The sequence below is a fragment of the Martes martes genome, assembly GCF_963455335.1.
Source record: "Martes martes genome assembly, chromosome: 3".
NCBI lineage: Eukaryota > Metazoa > Chordata > Mammalia > Carnivora > Mustelidae > Martes > Martes martes.
In genome coordinates this window covers 3,489,509-3,515,242 of record NC_137890.1, presented here as the reverse complement: position 1 = coordinate 3,515,242, position 25,734 = coordinate 3,489,509, and the positions used below count along the sequence as shown (strand labels likewise).

The following is a 25,734-nucleotide window of genomic DNA, read 5'->3' as shown; positions in this document are numbered from 1 at the left end:
ACTTGAAGAAATTGTCATGGTTGAAAGACCAAATTTGGAATCAGATTGTATTTTATTTTAAAAAATTAAAAAGAAAAAAACCCTCAGATAGGTGTTTGGTATGTGTTGTGTATTTCTTGGCTCCGTTCACTGAAAACTGTAAATATTGACTAGCCCACCAACAACGTGCTGTGTGCACATGTTAGGGTCTGGGGGTGGGGGTCGGTCTCTCATTTTGATTTTCCTCTCAAGTATGCAAGGACTTCTTGAGGAAAGACTTCATTCCAGATTCGGGGCCGGGAAAAAAAAATTTGTTCAGAACCCTGTGTTAACATTCCACCGATGCCAATTTCATGTAACACGTTCTCAGTCATTTGCATTATTATATTGTGATGATACAATAACCAACAGTTATGGGCAGTGTCTAAAACCTGCATTGAGCTGTGAACTCAAATCCTGTCCGTACGGGGCCACCCATATCTTATGAATAAGGTCCGAAGCTCTCAGGCTTGGAGCGCCCTTCAGAATCTTAGTTAACACGTGAATGAGAGCATCGTAGTTTGCCCATTATCACAAAAACAATGACGCTCGCATGCTTCAAGATTTGTTAATTTGATACAAAGTAGAAACATGTGCTGAGCTCTACGCTTCCTGCCAGCATCCAACTACCCTGGTTGAGCGTTTGCCCTTGGACGTGTGTGGGAGATGCGGTTTCCTAGGTATGTGACTGGAGTCTCCCGCTGGGAAGGTCTGGACCTGAGTTTCAGTGGGAGAACGCTAGCTTTTTCTCCACATTGCCTGGTAAGGTGCCATTCATGAGAACTTTCCAACGCACGATCCGAAAAGCACAAGCTCCAAAGCATGATCTTGTGGTAACGGAAGACTCATCAGCACAGTCTTTAATGAAATGGACAGCACAGTGTTTTGCTGTATTTGGTCATAATATACCAAAACCATCAAGTTCATTTCAGCTGATATTGATTGAAGGTGTTCAATGGACAGGTGTTCTGTTGGTCGCTGCAGGGAGACGGACTTGGACAATTTGTGGTCACTGTGCTCAAGGTACAGCAGGAATTTTACTGTGGGGTTAGGTAGCAATGGCCACACAGAACGAGACCATAACAAGAGCAAAGACAAGAAATGTTTTTAGAGAAAATCATGTAGTCCAATTTGTGTGTGTGTGTGTCTGTGTTTAATTCAGTATCATCTTTTCTTCATTTTTTTTCAAGATCTTATTTTTTTTTAAAGATTTTATTTATTTATTTGTCAGAGAGAGAGAGAGAGAGTGAGCACAGGCAGACAGAGTGGCAGAGGGAGAAGCAGGCTCCCTGCGGAGCAAGGAGCCCGATGTGGGACTCGATCCCAGGACGCTGGGATCATGACCTGAGCCGAAGGCAGCTGCTTAACCAACTGAGCCACCCAGGCGTCCCTCAAGATCTTATTTTTAACTACTGTCTGTACCCAACATGGGGCTCAAACTCAAAACCGCAAGGTCAGGAGTCTCGTGCTCTACCGATTGAGCCAGGCCCCCCATCATGTTTTCTTCATTTTAAACACTAACTGTTTAAATGATCCAAAAGGAATCTTTCAATAAAGAGACCATTGAATTTCTCCAACTGAAATCACGCCCTCTTCCCCAGGCATAGCAGCGTCCCCCTGCCCGGTTTAGTGAGTTTTCCGGGAAGACAAGGGTCCTTGGGAATGAAGGGGGGCTCATTGAATGTGAACCACCACCAGAATGAATGTGAGTCACCACCATTTTCTCTTAAACTCACAGTCAGAGGGGGACTTAGAAAATTAGAACAGGAGAGGTGTCCCTTGTTTGATGTGCAGAAAGGAGCTTTGAACTTGGGTGTAAGATGAACTTCGAAGACCGGAAACACCTCTCTGGTGAATAATTGGAAACTTCCTCTGAGTCAGATTATTCTGTAAAGGAGATTATTTTTGTGGCCGTATTTAAACATTAGTAACCACGCTGTTTTCTTTTATTACAGGTGATGTATGAAATTGTTGGAGCAATTGAAAAAAATAAAGACACCCTCTCACAGAATCTTCTATTTGTAATGAAAAGTGAGTTTTTTCCCCGATGGTTAAAATGCCACACACTCTTTCTTTCCCCATCTCTGAACACTGTCCTCTCCAATATGCCACCAGCGACAGGGGAATTGAAATATCTTTTACATTCTAAAGCCCAGAATAATAAAGAATGGCTCTTGCCACAATGTACATGGGCTACAATCTAATTTGGAGTCTAGTAGAAACCATAATTTAGCTAAGCTTTTAGCAGATAGAAATATAAAATACCTTTACCACTCTAGTGGTATGAATATAAAAAAGCTCTTTTGTGAAGACTAATGAAGATTAATACAGCTTCCAAAATTATTTAGGCCACAGCAGGGTGAATTTCATTACTGAAGTTGAAGTCTGGAGCATACCTAAGGGTGGTATTTTATTCTCGTACTTTCTGTTAAAAAGAATTAATGTCCACGAAGTAGAGGGAGGGCACAAATTCATATGTGCACGCACACATGCTTCTCTGTATACATCAACTGACAGCCTCTATCTAGTCAGTGAATCTCAGCCCTTTATGTACTTGTATCTATTTCTATACAACAGGGGACTAAGTACATACTACACTTATATACGGCGCCCTTATATGTGTCGATATGTACACCGCTGCCGACTCCAGTCATTCTTTTTCCATAGCCGTTCGGTAGCCCTTGGTTCTCATTTCCCTAACAACCTTTTCAGTGAATTAAAATGTATCATCTTTGATGCTTTAAGTTGCTAGCCATGAGCTGAGTCATTTATCTTTCCTGGAAAAAAGAAGCCTGTGGTCGCCCTTCATGTGATAAATTGAGGGCTTTGAGCTGGAAATAATCACCGCTGGCTTGAGGACCGTATTTACCTTAAATCATGCGGTACGGACGCCATAGATCGTTTTTCAGGGGGACTTACTGAGCTCATCTCTCAGAACTTATGGCGATTGAGTTCTCTTAAAACTGAGACTAGCGGGAGGAGCGTGGGATTGGAATGATAGCAGGCGGAAGAAGAGAACGGAAAGAACTGACCCTGTCGATTATCACTGGAAATATCTTCCTTCTAGTTTTCAATTATTTGAGTCTCCATTGGTAGTGTACTGCCATCGAAGTCATACCTTGTTTGAAGATCTAATATATAGCGTGGTTTTGAAGTTGGCGCAATGCCTTTTAATTTTTGTATTTCAGGTGATAGAGTATGTATTTAGAGAGAGAATGTGATAGTTAGTGATATTGTCATTCTCCTTACCTTAACAGAGTCCCTTTAAAGTCATTCTTTTGTGTATGCTTGCTATTAAGTTCCAAGAGAACACAAGTGAGTCTTGTTTTGTTCTAAATTCTTTTGGCATATGAGCAAGCAGACAAAATTTACAATAGAGGGGCGCCTGGGTGGCTCAGCGGGTTAAGCCTCTGCCTTCAGCTCAGGTCATGATCCCGGGGTCCTGAGATCGAGCCCCACATCCGGCTCTCTGCTCCGAGGGGAGCCTGCTTCCTTCTCTCTCTCTGCCTACCTCTCTGCCTACTTGTGATCTCTGTCAAATAAATAAATAAAATATTTTTTAAAAATTACGATAGATTCTTATATGTTTATACAGGAAGTGGCAGGTGTTTTCTATAAAGGTCCAGAGAATAAACACTTCAGGCTTTTCAAGCCATAAGGTCTCTGTTGCAACTTTTCAACTCTACTGTTACAATGACAGAGCAGGTGCAGACAATACAAATGGACATGCCTGTGTTCCAATAAAACTTTATTTACAGAAACAGGCAGTGGGCCAGATTTGGCACACAGGCCTTAGTTCCTCACCCATTCTATCATATAAAAAAAAAAGATGTATGGTTGTGATAGTATTTTATGAATTTGTGAAATTGTTTGATGCTGTAAATAGTTGTTAAAAGAGAGTGTAAATTATAGATTTTTAAAAAATTTTTGAGTACCTAGCTAGGTACTTTGCTTAGAGTATTTAATTGAATCTTCCTATTATCAAAAAGCTCCCAGCTGAGAAAGGTTGTAGGGTCTGTTATGGGACCATGAGCCAGCTAGCCAAAGGGAGACAGGTAGCTTGGAGACACAGCTCGTGCAGAAATGCAGTGAGTGCTCTCACCTGTGCCTGAGATGTGAAATAAAGTCTACTTGGCTCAGAAAGAGGCAAAGGAGTCAAAACCCAGAGTATTAAGTATGCTTAGAAAAATAAGAAAATTTAAGATTTACAGTCAATAAGGTTAACGGCTCTCAAGTCTCTTGTCTCCGAGTGCCTCTGAGCACTGACTCGTAAACTGTTCATCTAAGTTCGCTTATCCTGGTGGACTGGCAGGAAAACCCTGGATACAGTGTTTACAGACCTCCTGTGGGGGACACTTCCCATTCCAACATCAATGTGAACTATTGACGTTGAAATGATTTCAAGCTGAAGTTACAAAATTCGTACCAAGAACTCCCATAAACCCTTTTCCCAGTTCATTTTCCTCATTTCCCTTCTTTTGTTCTGTCTTCTCCGTCCCATTCACCACACCTTCTCCTCCCCACCATCCTTCCCTGTGTGTGCAAGTGTGCACATGCATGTGCATATGGACATGCATGTGTGCATGTGTATGCGCGTGTGTGTGTGTGCATGACATATATGTTCTGGATCATTTGAGACCTAACACAGGCCTCTTCGGTATAAATCCTGAGCTAAAGGACATTATCTTACAAAACAGCGGTCTGAGTATTGAACATTGACGCAGTGCCAACATCTAGACCCGAGTCCTATCCCTTTGCCGCTCACTCCAGCAATGGCTTTCGTAATGATTTCCTCCTGATTCAGGGCCAGTCGCTGCATTTAGCTGTCATTTCTCATCAGTCTCCTTTAATTCGGGACATTCTCTCTGCTTATCTTTTTCTTTCATGACTGACTTTTTAAAACCTAAAGGCCAGTTATTTTGAAGACTGTCCCTCAATCTGGGCTTATTTGCTGTTGGCTCCCATTGGCGTCTGTGCACCCCTTCTGGGCAGAAACCCCACAGAGGAGCTCAAGGGTCCTCACCCAACCCAGTCACAGGACGCACCGACGATTTGAAACACCATTGGTGACACAGCCGTGTTAAGGTGACACCCTTCAGGCTTCTGTAATTAGAAGCTGCTGTTTCACTCTGTCACTTCATAAGGAAGGTGAGGCAATCGGCGTTCTCTTCCACATCAGACTTTCACCTGCTGGCTGACATACATGATTGCTTCTTGCCCAGATCAGCAATTTCTCTGATGGTTGCAAAATCACGATTTTCTACCCCCCCCATTTCCCACCAATTGTGACATTCAAATGTAAGAACTCCCCTTTCTCATTAATTAACTGATTAAATTATTAGTAGTATGGGCTCATAGATTCTTATTTCATTAAATGACTCACAATCTATTATCATTATTTTGATACTAACGTTGTTCAAGATATGGCCAGTGAGAACCCCTTCAAGCCAGCTCCTAGGTTCTTCTTCAGGTTCTCGTGATCTTGTTTAGCACCTCCTGATATTCCAGCCTTCCAGAATGTTCCGCGATTATCGGCTCTGCCTCCAAATCAGCCCTGTGCCCAAGAAGCCTAGATTTATTTTAGAGAAGAATGGTATTAAGAAACACTGAGGTCCGGGGGCTTGACGAGCTCATTTCTAACTGGGTTGTCTTCGCTTTGAGGCCCCTTCAGAACGAGACAACTGAAGATATGTGGATAAAATATAGGTGTGTAGCTCTACATGAAAAATCATGACTTTATCCTGCTGGCCCTAAGATGTATCCAACACCGCAGGGCTCCATTTTGCCTTCCTGCATTCCCCAATTGTTCTTCCCTTTTCTGACACTTCTGCCTAGTTTGTTTGTTATGTAGTGACTTTCCTTTACATGCCTTGTCACTAAATATGTTAGTCTGCGCAAGCAAGACTAACATATTTCTGGGTGTGGGAAAGGTAGAGAAATGGCTTTGCTGCTCAACAGAGCTAACGAGCTGATGGGTCCACACAATCCTAAACGATGTCCACGCGACCTTACATTTTAACCCTGTAACATCCTCAAACTAGGTATGTCATGGTCATTTTGTAGGAAAGGACATCAAACTGTGAGGATTGTGTAAATACAAATGTAGGTAACATGAGAAAGGTGTCTTATAGAGCTCTCACTGCGGTACGTGGTTTTCACTATACTATTCCAAATTTTATAGAATCTGTATAACCTCACATGGAAAAGACATTGGCTTTTTATCTTTGTAGCTGAACTGTTTCTCCTAACAACTGGTACAAGCAAATGAAACAGGGCCCCCGCAGATGTTTACACACACCCGGAGCTGGGTTAGACCCTGGGACCTGTGTTTCTGGGGTGGGAAGCTGCTGGCAGAAACGAAAAGGTGTTCATGACTTGGCCAAGAGAACTGAAGCCCTGTAGACCCAAGCAGGCAAGATTGGGTTCCCAAGGCTAGGAGAGTCACAAGTGCCACTCAGAAGGTCAAGGGCCAGCGCTGAGTTAGAGGACAGGGGCACGGATTAGGACTCCTGGTCAGGGCAGGGAAGGTCGGAATTCATCAAGGGGTAGGATTAATGGTGGGGAAAACAGAATAGGGTCAAAGGAAAGATGGACCCTCACTTCTGTCTCGCGCTGAGAATGTCTAGTGCTTACAGCCCTGGAATGAGGAGTGTGTTTAAAGCTCGGGGACATAACGATTTGAATGCCACTCACGATATCCCTTTATTTCTTTCCTAGCTAGTGAAAATGTCGTGATACATCATTTGTTCCAGTCGAAACTGTCACAGACAGGATCCCTCGTGTCCTCCTATCCTTCTTTTAAGTTCAGAGGACAGAAATCCACCCTGCTCAGTAAGAAAACGGCAGCTTCTTCAATTATTGGAGAAAACAGGAATTATCTAGAACTCAGTAAGGTAGGAGTTCCTCTGATTCTTGTTTGGTTGTTCTTAAGTCTGCTTAGTACCATTACTTTTTTTTTTTTTTTTTCTCTCTCTCTCTTTAAATGCAATTCTGAAAACTGATGGAAACAAATGATATTTTAATTTTAAAAAGTAACGAAAAGATCCTGGCTGAAATATAACCTTAAGAGAGAGGGGAAGGTAGAGGAGAGTGCAGTAGAGTGAAAATTCAATAGCAAATAGGACATTAGTGATTTTATTGGTTGTCTCCGCAACATCCTATTTGTGCCTTGTCTCGGCGACTGTCCTTTTGATGAATGGGGAGTAACTGCCGGGACAGTAGCTTTCTAGGGAATAAACTTCGCTACCTTATTCTGTCGACATTAATCACTTCAGAGGTTTTAGGTCTCTAAACAATAAATTGTAGTTTCTCTTATAGACAGTGTGTATGTTTCTGGGGCTGTAAGTATTTTTACTGGATAGCGTGTGGATTTTAAACTTACTTTTGTATTATACTAGTTTTAATGTGTACTTGTCCGACACAAGTGTGGTTATACTTAAAACATAAAGGTTCTATTTATAAAACAGAACTACAGATTCAGCGGAGTTGTCTCAAACCAATAGGAAATAGGTAGGAAATGTGTTAACGTTAAGGATTCAGTGCCTGACGGTAGCCTGGTTTGCTCTGCCTGCCACCAAAACTATGGAGATGAGAAATATGTTTGGGAAGGTGTCCAGGACAATCAATTTTAGAAATTCAGTTGTTGTAGCTTGTTGGAATGCATTTGAGCTTACCAATTAAAATAAAAGCATAATTAAAATCAGCTCTATTTTGGACGAGTGGCAAGATGTAGATAACATATTAGAAATGAGTGAGTATGTACGCTCGTGTGTGTGTGTGTGTGTGTGTGTGTGTGTGTGTAGCCAATGGACCCTACAATTAGGGATCCTTTGATGGAGTCATTCCTGGACTGTCTGATCACAGGAATTCAATCTCACTGAATACAAAGCGGCATTTTTTTACATAAAAAATGATAAAGAGTTACCCTTTGTAAGGAAGATCTCTACTCCTGAGGGTTTCACTGAACCTCCTGGCCCTTCCTTTCTCAATCATCCTGGAAATCAAGAGCACAGAATCACCACACACCTCTAAACTGTAATTTTTAACCTTAATTATTAAACATTACCAGGCATCGAGGCCATTAGTCTTTTCCCTAAAGGACCGCAAAAGGAAGATAATTCACAGCGGTTCCTCCGCCCAGAAAGGGAAATTGAGTGTTCCATTTCCAGGGATGGAGATTTATTTATTACGATTACTCCATAAGCGTTTCATCCCTCCCTTCTGTGCGCGCTGCCCTCATCTGTGCATGTCCACACCTGTGACCGGCAGGACCGGGTTCTCCCCACTCTAACCGAGCGTCGCACTTGGCTCGCGTCTGTAGAAAACCCGTTGATCTTGGACCAGTCGCCCTTTTCACGTTCCCTTGTCAGTTAGGATTGATCATTCCAGCTTGACGGCTCATGTCAGTGGAAGGAAATGAACTGCTTCCACGCTAGCAATGATACCATATTGACAAGAAGGTTTCATCCGATGTTTTTCTCCTATCAGGACCTCTTTATTGTAACGTAAATGATTTTGGATCAATAGATATGTTGGTCTGAGTCTGTGTGATTTTGTGAAAGGCAGCACAGTAAGCTTGTGGCTGGGGCTCCTTTTAACCCCTGGTGGGATTTAATTAATTACCTTCTGCCCTTTCTTTCTTTCCCCATTGGCTTCATTTCCACGGACTTCTTTTATCTCCATTATCCTTTAATCTCTACTATGCATGATTTTTTTTTTCTTTTAAGAGCTGTATGCAATGACTTATGGAAGAAAACACAGTCTTGCCATTTTGCAGAGAGGTGATCTACTACTCCTTTGAGTAGTTAAAAAAAAAAAAAGAAGAGGAAGAGGAAGGCAAGGAAACAGACTGGGGAGAAATTGCTTGTGGTTAACTGAAGGGAACAAACCAGTGATTGCTAGAACGTCGGGTTTTGTAACACACACGACTCTGTTTGCCGGGCGGGAAGCTACCACTTCCGGACAAACACGTGCGACAGCAACGCGAGGCACCAGCGTGTACTCGTTTCCCGCGGAACGAGTCAGCTCTTGGCCTCAGGACTCAGATGGGCCAGGATGCTGCTTCGGTGCACTCGAGAGGCTGGCGGCCGTGGTATTATTTAACAAGTAGCTGCCTGGGTCCCCGATTTAGGGTACCGTCGCCGGGAATCCTTTGGTACTGAATGTTACGGGCTGCTGTAGATCTGTGCCATCCTGTGAGTGAATTTACGTGGGTGGGAGGCTGAATTTTTTTCTTCCTCATGGACTTTAGTAAAATACTACGAAAATCACTGTGTTGTACGCTTGAAACAAGCGTCAACGATGCTTCAATTAAAAATAAATGACTACATACTGAAATAAATAAATTGCTCTTGCTTTGTTTCCTTTTATTTTCATGACAGTTATTAAAGAAGAAAGGAGCCTCTACATTTCTTCAGCGACTGGAACGGGGAGGTCCCGTTACCATTGCATCGCAACTCAGGGTTAGTTGGTTTTGTGGTTTTTCCAAAACTGAGATTTTGATTTCATCCACTGTAGAGGGTATATGTGTATTTTTCCCCATTTTTGACCCCTTGAGTACCCTCAGATAAAAGTAAGCACTCAACGTGCACACACACACACACATACACACACACAGACTCACACCACAGAGACTTCATAATAAAAGAGTTATGGATCAAAGATAAACATTTTTATTGAAAAGCTCTTTATATTTGCCGTCAGTGTCGTCTTTGGAGAATCAGCTGGGTTTTGCTTCTCTCCTTAGAAATCCCTAACGGATATTATCGGAAAACTTCAGAAGCGGACTCCACACTTTATTCATTGCATCAAGCCCAATAACTCAAGGCTGCCAGATACTTTTGATAATTTTTACGTGTCTGCTCAGCTACAATATATTGGGGTCCTGGACATGGTGAAGACCATCCGATATGGTTACCCTGTTCGCCTTTCCTTCTCGGATTTCCTGTCAAGGTAAATTCTGCTCTTGAAACATTATGAATGTGCCTGGTGTGATATCCTGCTGACGTGCTAGCAATGGTCTCCTGTTTTATTCTTTGTTTCAGGCCTTGGTTTTATTGTGTATACAGTTGACTCTTTGAACCATGGGGGAGGTTGGGGCGCCTGCCCCCGCCACACAGTGGGAAATCAGTGTGTAACTTCCGATCCCTACACAGCTTAACTACTAACAACCTACTGTTGACCAGAAGCCCTACCGATAACACAGACAATGGATTAACATACATTTTGTGTGTTATACATCTTATATACTGTATTCTTACAATACAATAAGCCAGAGAAAAGAAGATGTTATTATGAAAATCCTAAGGGAGAGAAAATACATCTACAGTGCTGTACTATATTTACATACAACAATCTCCGTATAAGTGGGCCCGCACAGTTCAAACCTGTCTTGTTCAAGGTTCAAGTACGTTCTTCTAAGCCTAGTAAACAAAATACTCTGGGAAACAATGAAACGCACTGAGCAAGCTTTTTGTAAAAAGTTACTGAACTTTGATACCTTGGAAACCGTTTTTATGTTACTTTATGTGAGTAGATTTTCTTGAATTTAAAGATTTCTAAGATTGTTGCATATAATGTTTACTTAATTTTTTTTATTTAAAAGAATATAGGGGCCCCTGGCTGCCTCAGTTGGTAGGACATCCGACTCCTGATTTTAGCTCAGGTCAGGATCTTAGGGTTGTGAGATCAAGCACCACGTCAGGCTCTACACTAGGCATGGAGCCTGCTAAGGGTCCCCTGTCTCCCCCTCCCTGCCCTAAAAAAAAAAAAAAAAAAAAAGAAGGAGATTCTCTCCCTCTGCCCCCCCCCAATAAAAATAAAAGAATGTATATATGTTTTATTTTCTCCCTTATGTCCGTGAACAAAATATCTTTCTAGATCAGGGAAACTACTCTCATTGGCCAAATCCAGCCCCCACCCCTGTTTCTGTAAATAAAGTTTTATTGCAACATAGGCACTGGTGAAAATAATGACAATGTTTGTTCTTAGGCAATTCCAAATAATGGGGAAGTAAGCAAAAAAAGAAAGAAAGAAAGAAAGAATAAAGTATTTAGTAATCCTGTATAAAAGAACGTGAAGTTTTAAAATAATATGGATATAAAATATTATCAATATTATAAGAATGAAATGTAGCATTTATGGTTCAAACTAACTGTACAACTAGTGTTTGTACAAACAATTTATTTAAGAAAAGAGATTTGGGGGCGCCTGGGTGGCTCAATGGGTTAAAGCCTCTGCCTTTGGCTCAGGTCGTGATCTCAGGGTCCTGGGATCGAGCCCCACATCGGGCTCTCTGCTCAGCAGGGAGCCTGCTTCTTCCTCTCTCTCTGCCTGCCTCTCTGCCCACTTGTGATCTCTATCTGTCAAATAAATAAATAAAATCTTTTTTAAAGAAAAGAAAAGAGATTTAACACTTGGTTGACCGGAAGTTCCACTTGAGCCACTAGCGTGAGGAAGCTGCTAACTGAAAACAAGTTATTTGAATTGCCCTATTCCCCCAGCAGAGGACGGTGAACGTGGCTGTATGTGCCCATGTGTATATCTAGATTACACATCACAATGATTAGGAAATGCTTTCTGCCTTGTTGGTTTTTTCCCCTAAGTCTACTTTGACATATATACTCAACCAGGACCTCTAGGAAAAGAGTATATGAGATAACATCTTTTAATGCTAAGTACAGCATTTCACATATACGCATCTCTTGTCTACCATGACCTCTAGGCAGGGACCATGTCTTACTCAATAACAATTTCTGTGCATTGTGTTTAACCAGCGCTTTCAGAATGAACCTGGCCTTGCAGATTATTCTTTATTCAACTTAAAGAAATATTTCTATATAACAGAGACTATAGCCATGGTTTGTTTCAAAGAGTAGCAGGGATGAGAAATAATATTTTTTGATAAATCTTTGCATTGCTTTCACCAACCCCTTATTTAAAAGAAGATATGATTTCTACTTATCCTTATTTTCAGTGGCATATCAATAGAGATGGAATTATTAATTTACATCAGTGGAAATTTGCCACCATATTTTTTTTTAAGTAGGCTCCATGCCCAGCATGGAGCCCAGTGTGGGGCTTGAACTCCCTCCCCACTCTGAGATTAAGACCTGAGCTAAAATCAAGAGTTGGAGGCTTAACTGACTGAGCCACCCAGGCATCTTGCCACCATCTTCCTTAAATGAAGGATGCCAGTGTGGGCTATTGTCACAAAAAACACTGATCCATACAGAGATGATCCATTTCTATAGAACTTGGATAAAATATAATTCATATACTGTCATGTCAGGAAATAACATAATTTTTGTATTTGAGTATAGTTGACACACAGTGTTACCTAAGTTTCAGGCGTATAGCATAGTGATTCTACTATAATTTAGTATTTATGTAGAAGCTCATCAGAACTTTGACATTGCCCCAGGCAATCAAGCATCATTATATAAACAAAGATTAAAGGTGCAATTTAATAGGAAGTTTTGCTTGCCAAAACTTCCTATTAAATTGGTAACTGATAACAGATGTATTGTTCCTATGTAAAATACTTATTTTCTCTTCTTATCACCTTGTCTTAATTGTTAGAGAATAAAACCCTTTGAAAACAAATTATTTCATGTAGTACACAAAAAGGAATACGATCGCCACTAATGTATCAGACTGAGAAGCAAAAGATGTCCTGTTGTGAAGAAAGCACCTCCTTATCTGAATGGCGTTTATTTTTCCTGAAATCCAACATGACACTAAATGGGGATAATGACATTCCTGTGGAATCTGTAGGTGGATGTGATGATATTGCAAATTTGCTTTGTGGTATTTCGGCTTTAATAACTGTCGATCATTCTGAGACTTCCTAACTGAGACTGGAGAATCGCATTAGCCTCGCGGATCCAATTTTGATTAAATGTAGAGGTATGCCTGCTGAGTGTTTGCCTAATAGCATCAGTAGCTTCCCAGGGGGATGATAAAGATGTAAGGTCCTGTCTCCCACAACAAAAGACTCCGCAAGTTTGGACACACGAGAAAAAGGAAAGGAGCGTCATGATCCATAACTGGTTTCCTGTTGCTATGAGCTAAATCGTATTTCGCTCAAAATTCACAGGCTGAAGCTCTAACCCCCACTGTAAGTGCACTTAGAGATGGGGCTTGTGGGAGGGAATCCGCGTGGAATGAGCTCACGGGCTGGAGCCCTGATCCGACAGCATTAGTGTCCTTGTGACAAGAGTCATCAGAGAGCAGGTGCGCGCTCTCTCTGTGTGCTGTGTGAGGACGCGGCGAGAAGGCGGCTGTCAGCAAGGCAGGAGGTGGGAGGAGACCTCCATGGAAACTAAATTGGCCGGCCCCTTGACCTTGGACTTCCCAGACTCCAGAACTGTGAGAAAATAAACTCCTGTTGTGAAGCTGCCCAGTTGGTGGTATTTTGTGACGGCAGTGGAGGCTGGCGAGGATACCTGCGTTTGTAGGATGTGTTTCCATGGTGTCCGTGGTAGCCAAGCTGGACGAATTACGTTGGGAAATTTTTGGTGCTTGTTCTTGCTATGAAATGCTCTTGTGTTAGTGGAAGGAAACAGAGTTTAGGTGCACATATCCTGTGGTTCCAGAAACTCTCTCATCCTTCTTGCCTTTGTGTCCGTTTACTCAGTAGTATTTACTTGATATTCAGGATTCACTTGGGCCTTCCCTCCTTTGGAAAATCCTTCATAGATTCCTAAATTGCTTGGTGTCTCTCCTCGATGATTCAGAAAACGCTTGAGCAAGACAGTTGTTGTACGCTCCCTGGAAATAGCCCTTTACGGCCAACCTCAACCACTGGACCAGAGGTGAGCAGACCACAGCCCATGGGCGAGATCTGGCCTGTCACCTACTTTCATACGGCCTGAGAGCTAAGAATGTCTCCTGCGTCTTTAAATTGTTATATTTTAAATGGTTAGCGACATACTTCATAATGTCTTCAATGTTGTCTCCTGGCATGCATAAGGCTGAAACGTTGACTCTCTCACCTCTTCCAGAACATATTTGCTGCCCCACAGGAGGCCATAGGCTGCTTGCATGAGGGTCAGGTCCTACTGCATGCCTGGACTCTAGCAGAATGCCTGTCACCCTTCATGCTTCTCGAGCCCGCTCAGTGACACTGAGCGGAATGGTTCTCATAGGCTCTTCTGTGTCAATGACTTTCCCTAATGTCGGTCTGGCTTGTGAAATTTTTCGGATGACATTGTAAACGACAGCTCTCAGCAGTTGATTCTGCGGAAGATAAAATCCCACGTCCGTGGCCTGTAATAACAAAACTTTCTCTCTTGTACTCATTTCTGTGATTTAGAAGTAGTACAGCAAAGCTCAGCCCAGCTCTGATATGGGAGTCTTTTCCATGATGGTCCCAGGAAGAGCTGCGAGGTGGGACGTGCCCTTTCTGTGTCAGAGGGAAAGGAGAAATGGCGGGAATGCCTGTTACAGCATCTGCCGAGCTGTGGCACTCGTCACTTGCTTATATTCCATTGCCTAAAGGCAGTCCGTTGGCCGAGGCCAACACGAATAGGGTGCGGAAAATGTCTTACTCCTCGGAGAAACTATACAACACACAGCCAACTCCTGGCTCCGTTCATCTGTCGCTATGTAGCAAACACCACAAAACTTCATGATATAAAACGATGTGTTATTTCTCCTGGTTCTGTGGGTTAACGGGGCTCAGGTGGGCGATTCTTGCTTGGGGTCTTTCAAACGTTAAAGCCATATAGCAGAAGACCCTCGTGTTAGCCGGGCGGGATGTGGACGGTGGCTTCTTCGCTCACGTGCCTTGGCGCTCCTCCAGCAGAACAGTCTGGAACTCCTCCCTGGCAGCTCCCAGTTCTTGGGGCGAGAAGGGAAACTTGCAGTCCTACAAGCTGGGCCTGGAACTGGGCCATCATCGCTGCCCTTGTGTTCTCTTGGTCAAACAGTTGCAGACCAACCCAGGTCTACCCCCTGGAAGAAGCAATGGATTGTGGCCGATGTCAGAACCAGCTACCGTATCCCCTTGAAGGGAGAACATGCAAGTAATTGGGAACAATAAGAAAAATCGTCCACAGCTGTCCCTGTGTGTGAGAATTCCTATTATTTCATCTCTTCCCAAGAAGTATATGTGACTTCAATGTGTTGAATAATAGAACACCATCATGGTTTTGTTTTTGTATATTTTTGTTTTCCAATTCTAGAATTGAGGGAAGTATAATATGAGGCAATGCTAAGGAAAATTTTTTAAGGTTTTATTTATTTGACGCAGAGAGAGCATGAGCAGGGGTAAAGGGAGAGGGAGAAGCAGACCCCCTGTTGAGCAGGGAGCCTGATGAGGGGCTTGACCCGAGGATCCTGAGATCATGTCCTGAGCCAGGACTGACTGAGCCACCCAGACACCCCTAGGGAAATTATTTTGAGAAGTCCTTCAAGGAATGGTACCATGCATTTTACCTTGTAAGGTGCAGTACCATCATTTTCCAGAACTTTCTTTCAGGCCCTGTGGGCTTTTGACATTGTAAAGAACGCCACTTCCCAGTGGGAAGCCAGCCCATGGCAGCTCTCACTCCCGTAAGTCTCTGCTTTGCTCAGTGCGTGAGCCTCTCATGTTTTATCTTCTTCCAGAAACGACAGGGGAATCTTTTGGAATCTACCTCTGGATGCTGGGGGACAAGCTTGGGGCTCATGCCCGCCCTTCATCTATGGACTGACTGATGGTTGACAGGGGAGAGCAGGACAACATCACTCCGGGATTCACCCTTTGGGGCCGCGACCTTATTTGGAAAAGACAGAAAGACGTGCCCTTGAGAAGCGCCCCCCAGTAGTGGTGTTATGCTTGGCGTGGTGAGGGAGAATGATCTGTCCTCTGAGACTGTCACTGGATGAGATCCCTCTTAGAAATAGTCTGAATCGTTGAGCTTGTTTCAATGACACAGTTGTTGCCGAAAGGTCAGGCTGTGAAAGCACACAGCCCTGATGTGAAATTGGGTGCAGGGAGATAGATGAAAGAAGCCACACTTCGGTTTCTTGGACTCAGCCCACGGGGAAGGCAGCTGCCCAGTGAACCAGCGTTGCCAGAGCCGTAGGTCTGAGCTGGAATCTTCTAGAAGTTCTCCTTGTGACATGGACAGGCTGCCGGGTGCTGTCAATGCGTCTTTAATAGAAACGTGAATTAGTAAGTTCAGGAGCTGTTAAATGTCCTAAAAGCTTTAATTGGCAAAAAGATCTGTTTCCTTTGGGGTGGTTGTGCCAAGGCTGACCGTGTTCTTCCTGCTACAACTCATCTCAGGGCTGGTTTCGTGAAATTTGGGAGGAGAGGACTGGTGGCTTTTCAGTGAAATGTGAAATTGGAAAGAGAAGGGTCAGGCATAGGTTCTAGAAGCCATTTCAGTTGAAGCATCATTCTGTCTTTACTGGGAACCTGTTTGGGGGCTCAGTGGGTTGTGAATCATCATTTCCCCCATAATCTACTCAGGGCATGTGTGAACTTTTTCTAGAAAAGGCCACATGGTCATGGTTGTCAGCTGCAGGCCACGAGGTCACTCCTGCCTGTACCAGGCTCCGCGTGGGGCCCCACGCAGTTGCCAACGGCATGTGGGGGAAAGACCCACAAGAACAGAGTGCAGGTGGTTTGGGCCCCAGGGCAGCTGACCCCTTATCTAGGTCCATCCTCCCTTTCCAGTGGAGCTGGGGAACCATGTCTATAGAAAGGGGGCAGAGAGGGAAAGGTGACTGATGTTTGCTTCTGCATTTCCGTGACCTGGCTCGGGGTGTCTGTTCCCGGGGTTGGCATCCCTTGTCCGTTTCTGTTTCTGCCTCCCATGCTCACCCCTCATCTCTTCGTGGAGCGTTCTGCTGACTCAGATGACACTCAGGTGGGAAGTCCTCCCCGCGTGCGCGGAGGCCCGCTGTGGGTCACGCCCCAGATGGCCGCTGTAGGCTCGTTACTCTGGTCCTCAGAATAACTTTCCACACAACTACTCTCATTACCCAGATACGAATTGTTATGTCCTTACGAGTCGCCAGCTTTGACTTAAGTATGCCTCAAGCGCATTCATCAGCATGGCGGAGGCCGGGCACTGCGCTGCGCTGTCCCCAAGGGTCGCTCATTTCACCCTCACTTCCCCCTGGGCTGCCGTTACTGCAGCATTTGTTTGCTCGCAGAGCAAACTCCGGTCCCCAGGGACTTGGGTACCGGCTCACACCTCTCACCCCTGAGGGTGTCTTTAACCCATCCACCGTGCTGGTGCGGCGTTGACACTGGCCTGTTCCCATGTCCTCACCTTTCCCATGTCCTCTTCCTGCTGGAAGTGCAGGAACCCCAGAGCAGCACCCTGACCTCCATGGGGAAAAGAAATCCCTGGAGATGTCTCCGGATGGAGACCTGGGCCCTTCATTCTGCATTTCCTTTGCTCTGCTTCCTGAAAAACAACCCAGTTGGCTTCGTGGGGTTCACGGCCACCAGTGTCCCTGTCCTCACCAGCGACCTTGCATGGTCATGCAGCGGCAACGGGGCAGCTGGCTGATGGAGAATGGGCTGATGAACCGTGACTTCTGGAAAGTGAGCTCCAAGGGAGTAAGAAAACTGATCCTTGCAGACGGAGAACTGCATGATTTCATGTACAATAACAAAAAAAGTGAACACAAAAAGGTTTTACAATTTTCTTTTTTTATTATTATTTTTTATTATGTTAGTTACCATATAGTACATCATTAGTTTTTGATGTAGGGTTCCAAAGTTCATGGCTTATGCACCACACCCAGTGCTCCATGCAGTACGTGCCCTCCATACCACTAGGCTCTCCCCACCCCCACCCCCCTCCCCTCCAAAACCCTCGGTTTGTTTCTCGGAGTCCACAGTCTCTCATGGTTCGTCTCCCTCTGTGGTTCCCCTGCTTCGTTTTTCCCTTCCTTCTCCTAATGTCCTCATGCTATTCTTTATGCTCCACAAGTAAGTGAAACCATATGATAATTGACTTTCTCTGCTTGAGAACTTTCTAACAGTTTCTTGGAAACATACTCCACACTGACCAGTCTAAAATAATTTACTAAATAATTCCACTCCAGTAAGCATCCAATATGAAACGAATGAAATCAGGGTGATTATGCTGTTCTAGGAAAATAGACAGGAAGCTACAGGAATTCAGTATTTTAACAATGAATCCTATTGTATTTCTAAAACAGTTTTATAAGAACATTAAAAATTCAGTCCCAGAATTCCAAATCTTATTATTCATTGCTTGATTTATATGGGCTTCCTCACGCCCCCTCCACTGATATATCACCATGTTTTTAATTATAAGTTATGTTTGGCAAAACATAATCACAAAATGATCTTGCTTTTAGGGCCAAACCAGCTTTAAATACTTACCCATAAGTTACTTGTTTCATTACTTACAAATTATTTAATTCTGTTTATAGAACAATAGTGGTTTTTAATGTGACCCTTAGTAGTGTTCATTGATTCTATCTGAATGGTCTCAATAATTCAGGAGTCCACAAAGAACCTTAGGTTGTCATTGGGATCTTTGAAGAGACCTAATCAATAGCATCTTTATCCTTATTCAATTTTTGACCAAAGTGGGAAGACAAAATGATCAAAATGTCACCTTTAAAGACAGTGCTTGGCATAAGAGCCGACAGTTCCTGCTAACAGAGCCAACCCTAAGACTGGTCAGCCTGACCCCTCAGTTACAGACAGCGCAGACCCGGCCAGACTTTCCCACAAGGGAGGCTGTTTGGGGAAGGCTTGGAGCCTGGAGAAACCGAGGAAGAGCACCGTGAACCAGGAGCGGCCGTCTATTATTAGCAGCTGAGAAGGCTCTGTATTTTTCTCGCCAAAATTGCCAGTCACATTAGTCCACCACCGCACCCTCCCTTACGAAGTGGGCGGGATTAGAGGAGAGCGTCGTCTGCCTGCGTCTCTAAGGAAACAGCTGAAAAGAAGAGGAAGCTCCTGGGTGAATCTCTGCGGTGTTTTGTGTTCGGGGGTGTTGGACTCCTCCAGCAAACCTGTCAACAACCTTGCGGTGTGGCCAGTCCCCTGAGGGGACATGCCGTCCTTCGTGAACACCACTGCATCTTTGTGGACCTTCTGGGGCCACTGAGAAGCAATATAGATTTTGCACCCAAAGACTCTGAAGTGGCCCGGTGCATTACTTTAATGGGTTTCAAGGCCACCCTGCATTCATGGCTAAGTGCGTTTTATTTCCAGTTGCAAACCCTGTCTAGACAGTGTCCAGCTGAGTCTGTCAGAGATTCTGCAACCCCGAATAAATGGAAATACTCAAATAAAACAAAAGAGCGACTCAGATAATAAAATCCCAGTAGCCTAGATACTCCCCAAATTTGACTGTACATCTTCTTCCACTATTAAGATCCCCGTGAGAAATGAAAGTTCAAAGATTAATACATCTTGTAAATGAAAGTCCAGAAATGTTCAGTTCCAAAGGAATTAAAATCCCAAATCTGATTATCTTGCCTTGTTGAGTTAAATGTCCAGAATTCCATGCGCATAAGTTAAATTCCTATTTCTGAATCATTCTTTCTGGCTTTTCCCTCGGCTCCGATGAGCCAGAGAAGTTCCAGGTATCCTGGCTGAGCTGGGGACCCTAGCATGACCGTGCGAGCCACCCGTCGCTGTGTGGGTCACAAAACACCACAGACTCGTGGCTTAAACAACAGACAGTTATTTTCTCCCAGTCCTGGAGACTGGAAGTCCAAGATCAAGATGCCAGCGGGGCTGGTGTCTGGTGAAGGCTCTCCCCTAAATGTAGACAGCTGCTTTCTTGCCATGAGCCCCCACTGCCTTTCCAGGAAGCGTGAACACCAAGAGAACGAGGGAGTGAGGATCAGACACCGAGAAGCAGACAGAGAGACGAGCAAGAATGCACACAAAATCCTATTGAATTAGGACTCCATCCTTAGGACCTCCTGAAACCTAAATTTTCTCTTAAAAGAAGACCCTATTGACAAATTCAGTCACCAAATACTGGGTGTCAGGGCTTCCAAATATGAATTTGGGGTGGGGGGGTTGGGACAACAGACACTCAGTCCGCTGTAGTCGTCCTTCCCGATGAGACTAATTCGACATTGCGCGTCGTGTTGACTCCGTGCCCCGTCCCTGATCACCTCCATGTTGAGAGTCCCAGGACTAAATAGTGGAAGTGAGCTTATTCACACACTAACTTCATCACACACGCTAAATGTAGAAATCTGTCCCTAGGAGATTTCTCTCTAGAGAGAGCAGGATACCACAGGCAGAATGTTCTAGAATCTAACACTATTTGTCGCCGGTGACCAGGGTGACTCTGTAGTATATTGACCAAACCGGGACACGTTTTATAGCGAAATGGCAAACCCTTAATTAATTTTGACAGGAATGCAGGTATCAACTGGGACCAGCCCTGACAAACCAGGACATTGGCCACCCTACCCACCCTGCCCCCACCTGCTCATGAGTCTTGGCACATTGCCAAGAATCTTTAATCTCCTCCATCCCGGGTAGACACAAGCTCTCTTAAGGAAACCTTCTTGTGTGCATGTAATAGGTGGCTAGCCAGTATTTGTTGGATGAACCAAGGCACGGATTAGGAATGTTTTATTTTCTGTACAGTTTTATAGCTGAGCTCTAAATTTGGTGTCCAAGATGGAGTACTCATTGATATCCTCTTTAAGATTCATTAGTGGCCAAAGAATTGTCCATATCTAACCAGCTTAAAATGTTTGCTTGAATTATGCCAAGATATTTCCGTTTCTGGACGTCCCTGTAGACTTAAGCACGAGACGATGGTCCCAGGGTTGCCTTTGCCACAGTTTCATAATATTCTCACTCCCCTCCAAAATACCGTGAGTCATTCCCTGAAATTTCTAGTCATATGATAACTATCCAACAGTCCTGGATGTGTGCTCCCATGTTGGTTTAAGAAGTAGCTTCATTTTATGACTTTCTCCTCTGTTCTTTGAAATGCTCTGTTAACGAAAGGCAGTTTCTGTGGTGCCACAGGGATGGAGGACCAATTTATGCAGTAGAAATGCATTTAGGAATAAAAACATCAAATCACAGTAGACTCTACTGATGATCTATGTTTAGGGAGACACTATTTTTAACCGAGTAATTTACAGTTAGCGCTGACCCACTTTGTGCTCTTCCTACAATGTGCTCACTTGAACCCTCTACTCTAACTGTATTGTTGTAAAACCCTATTACAAAGCCTGAAAACTTACTTCCGTGGCAGTTGAATAAGTAAATATTTATATTATATGAAATAAAGACTTCTGCATTGAGCAGAATGTATTCAACTTCAGAATAAAGGCAATTTGTCTTATTGTTAGGAAACCCATCGTTTTCAGAAAATCATAGTTTTAAAAATATGGTGATGATAACATAGTTTTAAGCTTTAATATTCTTTCCAATCTCTCCCAATGTATTTCTGTGTAGGGCCTCAGCTACTTTCTCTAGAGCTGGAGAAATGGGATGTCTGATATTAGGCAGGAACTTATAAAATATTCAAAACAATGAAATCTGCAGAAAAATGAATCCTACAGAGTGACCTGAAAATTGTCAATGCACATAGTGAGGGACTCCAGAGGAAAGTACTTTAATAGGAATAATATGAACTATCTCAACTGACAGATGGTTAGAGATAGGGGCAGTGTGACTTTTTCCCAGTTCTGATCATCATGACACAGAAAAATCAGAGTCCCATTCAGGAAGTCGAATACCAAATGTGGCATTCATCATAGTCATGCGCTCCCATTTTTGTAGAAAATTCTTTCAGGTCTCTGCAAAGCTAAGAAATGGAGGGCATCATTTATACATTAAATTCAGTAAGGCAGTAATTATTTAACAAGACAGGAAAACAAGAAAGTTGTATCCATACATTTTGCATTAGAGATACACACATCATTTCAAGATTGGCTTTTATAGAATTTTCAGGGAAAACCTTTTTATTGATTGATTTGTTTAGAGAGAGAGCATGCATGAGCCACTGGGGGAGGGGGAGAGAGAGAGACAGAATCTTACTAGGACTCCACGCCCAGCATGGAGCCTAGTGCAGGGCCCAATCTGATGACCCTGATGACCCTGAGATCTGGAACTTTCTACAAGGGAAGAGTGTCAGGGATCATGACCGTAGCTGAAACCAAGAGTCAGATGCTTACCCGACTGAGCCACCCAGGTGCCCAGGAAAAAACTTTAAAAGGTATCATTAAAATCATGGGCTATTAAAAAATGGACAGGTCCTGTCCCAGTGAAGGGTATATTTGGAGGAAGTGCAGATACAGGGTGGTCCGTTTTCTATGCCCAGTACACTCCCATGTCAAGACCAATGTCAATGCCATAACCATCTTTCCACGCCAGAGTTAAACAGTTCAACCCTGCTTAACTAGATACTTTTATACATTGATTTCTAATTCTTTATTATGCTTTGACCCTCGCTGCAGGTGAAGCAGTACACGTTCTGATACAGGACACGCATTGTCCCCAGCCCTAGTCCAGTGCCCTTATGCGATGGTGGATTGAAAATCTGTGTTCCAGTCAGGTTTCCTGGGTCCTGGTCACTCTAGCTTCCCAGTACAGGGTGGATGCTCTTAGTCAATACTGTCTTGATGCAAGTCCACTGAGGACGGTTCATTTCAACATGCCATCCTGTAATGCACATAAGAAACGGGGTGTTGATGGTAATTTTCCCACTCTAGCTCTTTATTATTGGAATAGGAAGATTTGGAATAAAGAAAGTTTCCTCTTCCAGTTATACCATAATACCACCTCGCGTCTTATTTAGACACAGCGTTAGTGTTCCTTGCCGGTCTCTTATTTTAGATCGTGTCCCCAGCGTCTGATGCAGGGCCTGATACAAGGTTGGTGGCTAATAACTGCGTCGCCATTAACAGAATATTCAGGCTGTCACTGGGAATTTTCCAGGGAATGCTCATGCTCCTTGCGTCTCTGTTAATGTTTGTAAAACTTGTTATTAAACACACAATGTGTGTGTGCATGCATGAGCACACACACACTCATACACACGCACACCCCAAGCATTCTTAGGGTCAAATTCTTTAAATCAGTGCCCCTCAACCATACTGGCTAAGTAAACTCACTAAGTTAAAAAAAAAATATATATATATATGGATAGCTGGGTTGGGGCCTGGGCACAGGGAAGGTTACCAGGTATGATACAGGATGTCCAGTTAAATTACAATTTCAGATAAACAACAAGTGTTGAAAATAGACAAAAATGATGACCTCTGAAGGACACTGTGGCATTGCTGGGGTCACAGTTTTAAACGCTGCCCTCTCCCTTCCCGCACCTTTTCTTCTCTCTGTGCTCTGACACTCTTTCTTTCTAGAATGTTCCAAATCGTCTCCCATGTATAAGGGATTCTTAGCTGCATGAGCTCATTGAGGACTTTTGCAATTCTTGTAGACTAGGCTATTCAAGTCCATTATTTGTATGAGATACGCCTCCATTTTGTATTTGTTTTACCATTAACAATTGCTAAATATTGAGTAAGAATCTTGGGTAAAAGAATGTGACATCTTTATATCATACCATGGTGTCTAAATTTGGTGATCTCTACTCGACTTATTCATAAATACTAGGAAAAACTAAATTATTTAACTCAGCATACATTTCAGCCTATGTCCTATCATTCCAAGATACGGGGTCATCCACTTTACCCTAAAGAAAAATATGGTGATCCATATTTCCTTATACAGACGCATATTTCCATATACTTTTAACACAACTTCAGGCATATACGGAAGTGTGGCCATTGAGGGTGTGAAAAGGACATTAAGATTCTCAGTAGCTGACTAAACTGTATTATAACCAAATTACACTGAAAAAGCTATACATATGAAAAAAATAACGTATTTTTTCTACCCTTCAGTATATCCTATTGAGAATAATCCTGATCCATTAAATACACTCAGACATCAAAATGCGACACCAAATACGGGCGACTGGCCTTTGACAGTTTCGCTGTTGACCAGACACATCAGAACATGTGTTATGTCCTCGCACCTCCCAGCAGTTCAGCGGGCTACGTGTGCTCTTCACCGACATCCTGGACTCCTCACTTCCTGGGAACCCATTTTCCTTCTGTTCTCTGTCCTGGTGCAAACACTCCTCTGTGTTTACGTAACATGCCAACTAACATCAGAAGGAGCGGGGACTTTGGTTTCTATCGTAGGCATCAGAACAGATTTTTTTTTGCTAAGTTTCTCTGAATTCTTTTTATGAATGTTAATTTCATTTATTTCTAAAAATTTTAACAGTTTTAATAAAGTAGAATTGACATGCAATAAACTGCATCTGTTTTTAGGTTTTAATAAATGACAAGTTTTGATAGAGACCTACGTCCTAGAAACCATTCCACAAATCATGGTGGTGCACGTACCCGTCTTCCCGCGGAAGATTCCCGGTACCCCTTGGTATTCCCGCCTTCTCACCACTCCTGCTTCTCCCTCCCCAACCAAGCATCAGTACGCTTTTGCTAACGATAAATTAGTTTCATTCCCTGAAATGCCATACAAATGAAATCATCAAGTGTGTCCTTGTTTTGCCTGGCTTCTCTTCACTCAGCACAGTAATGTTGACGTTCACATGTACAGTCGTGTGTTTCAGGAGTTCACCGGGTCGTACTCCTTTTCCATGTTACTCACGTGTTACAGACCATTATTTGTCCCCAGCATTTGGTGATTACAAGTAGAGCCAGTGTGACCATTCATGTGCAAGGCTTCGGTGGACACGGTTTCATCTTGGGGGTGGAGTTAAGGGTAAAAATAGAGGCGTGGAGTGGCTGAGACATAGCTGGTGCACATTTAACTTTTTAAAAAAACCTCCCAAACTGCTTTCCAAAGTGTGCATACTGTTCTGTATCCCTACCAGGAGGGTATGAAAGCTCCGCTGTTCACACCATCTTCAACGCTTGGTTTGACCAGCCATCTTGTTTTGACCATTCTAATGGGGTGTGTGCTAGTATCTCACTGTGATTTCACTTTGCTTTTTTCAAATGACTAAGGACGTTGAGCATCCCTCCATGGACTCTTCTGTATGTCTTTTTTGGTGAATTTCCTGTTTGTTGCCTAACTTTTCATCAGGTCTATTATTTTTTAGAGTTCTTTGTAGATTCTGGAGACACATATGAGTTAAATATTTAATTGGCAAATATTTTTTCCCAAGACTGTGGCTTGTCCTCTGTGCTGTGGAAAAGATTGTGTAGAATTGGTGTCAAAATTTTTTTTTAATATTTTATTTATTTGACAGACAGAGATCACAAGAAGGCAGAGAGGCAGGCATAGAGAGAGGAGGAAGCAGGCTCCCCGCTGAGCAGAGAGCCCGATGTGGGGCTCGATCCCAGGACCCTGAGATCATGACCTGAGCCGAAGGCAGAGGCTTAACCCACTGAGCCACCCAGGCGCCCCTGGTGTCAATTTTTCCTTCAATATTTGGTAGATTTGCTTAGGTGACAGTGCTTGGGTGTGGAGAATGCTTATTTGGAGGGACTTTAAGTATAAATCCAATTTTTAAAAATAGTTCCAGGGAAATTCATGTTATGTACTTTATCTTGGTTAGATTTTATTAATTTGTGTTTTTTGAAAATTGCTCTGTTTCATCCAAATTGGCACATTTATTTATATGGGGTTGTTTATGCCCTTCCCTTATTATCCTTTTAATATCTACAGGGTTAGTGACACCACCTTTTCTTTGCTTCTGCTACTGATAA

The 25,734-nt window shown here is 43.3% G+C and overlaps 1 protein-coding gene across 1 annotated transcript in view; it reads left to right on the top strand.

Annotated features, from left to right (window-relative positions):
• The window catches only part of MYO16 (myosin XVI), a 442,217-nt gene that overhangs the window by 299,966 nt on the left and 116,517 nt on the right, over positions 1-25,734 (top strand). The window contains exons 23-26 of the mRNA XM_080798962.1: positions 1,974-2,049; positions 6,736-6,911; positions 9,399-9,479; positions 9,764-9,969. Of these exons, the coding sequence (XP_080655088.1) occupies positions 1,974-2,049; positions 6,736-6,911; positions 9,399-9,479; positions 9,764-9,969 (539 nt within the window). The remainder of the gene's footprint in view (positions 1-1,973; positions 2,050-6,735; positions 6,912-9,398; positions 9,480-9,763; positions 9,970-25,734) is intronic.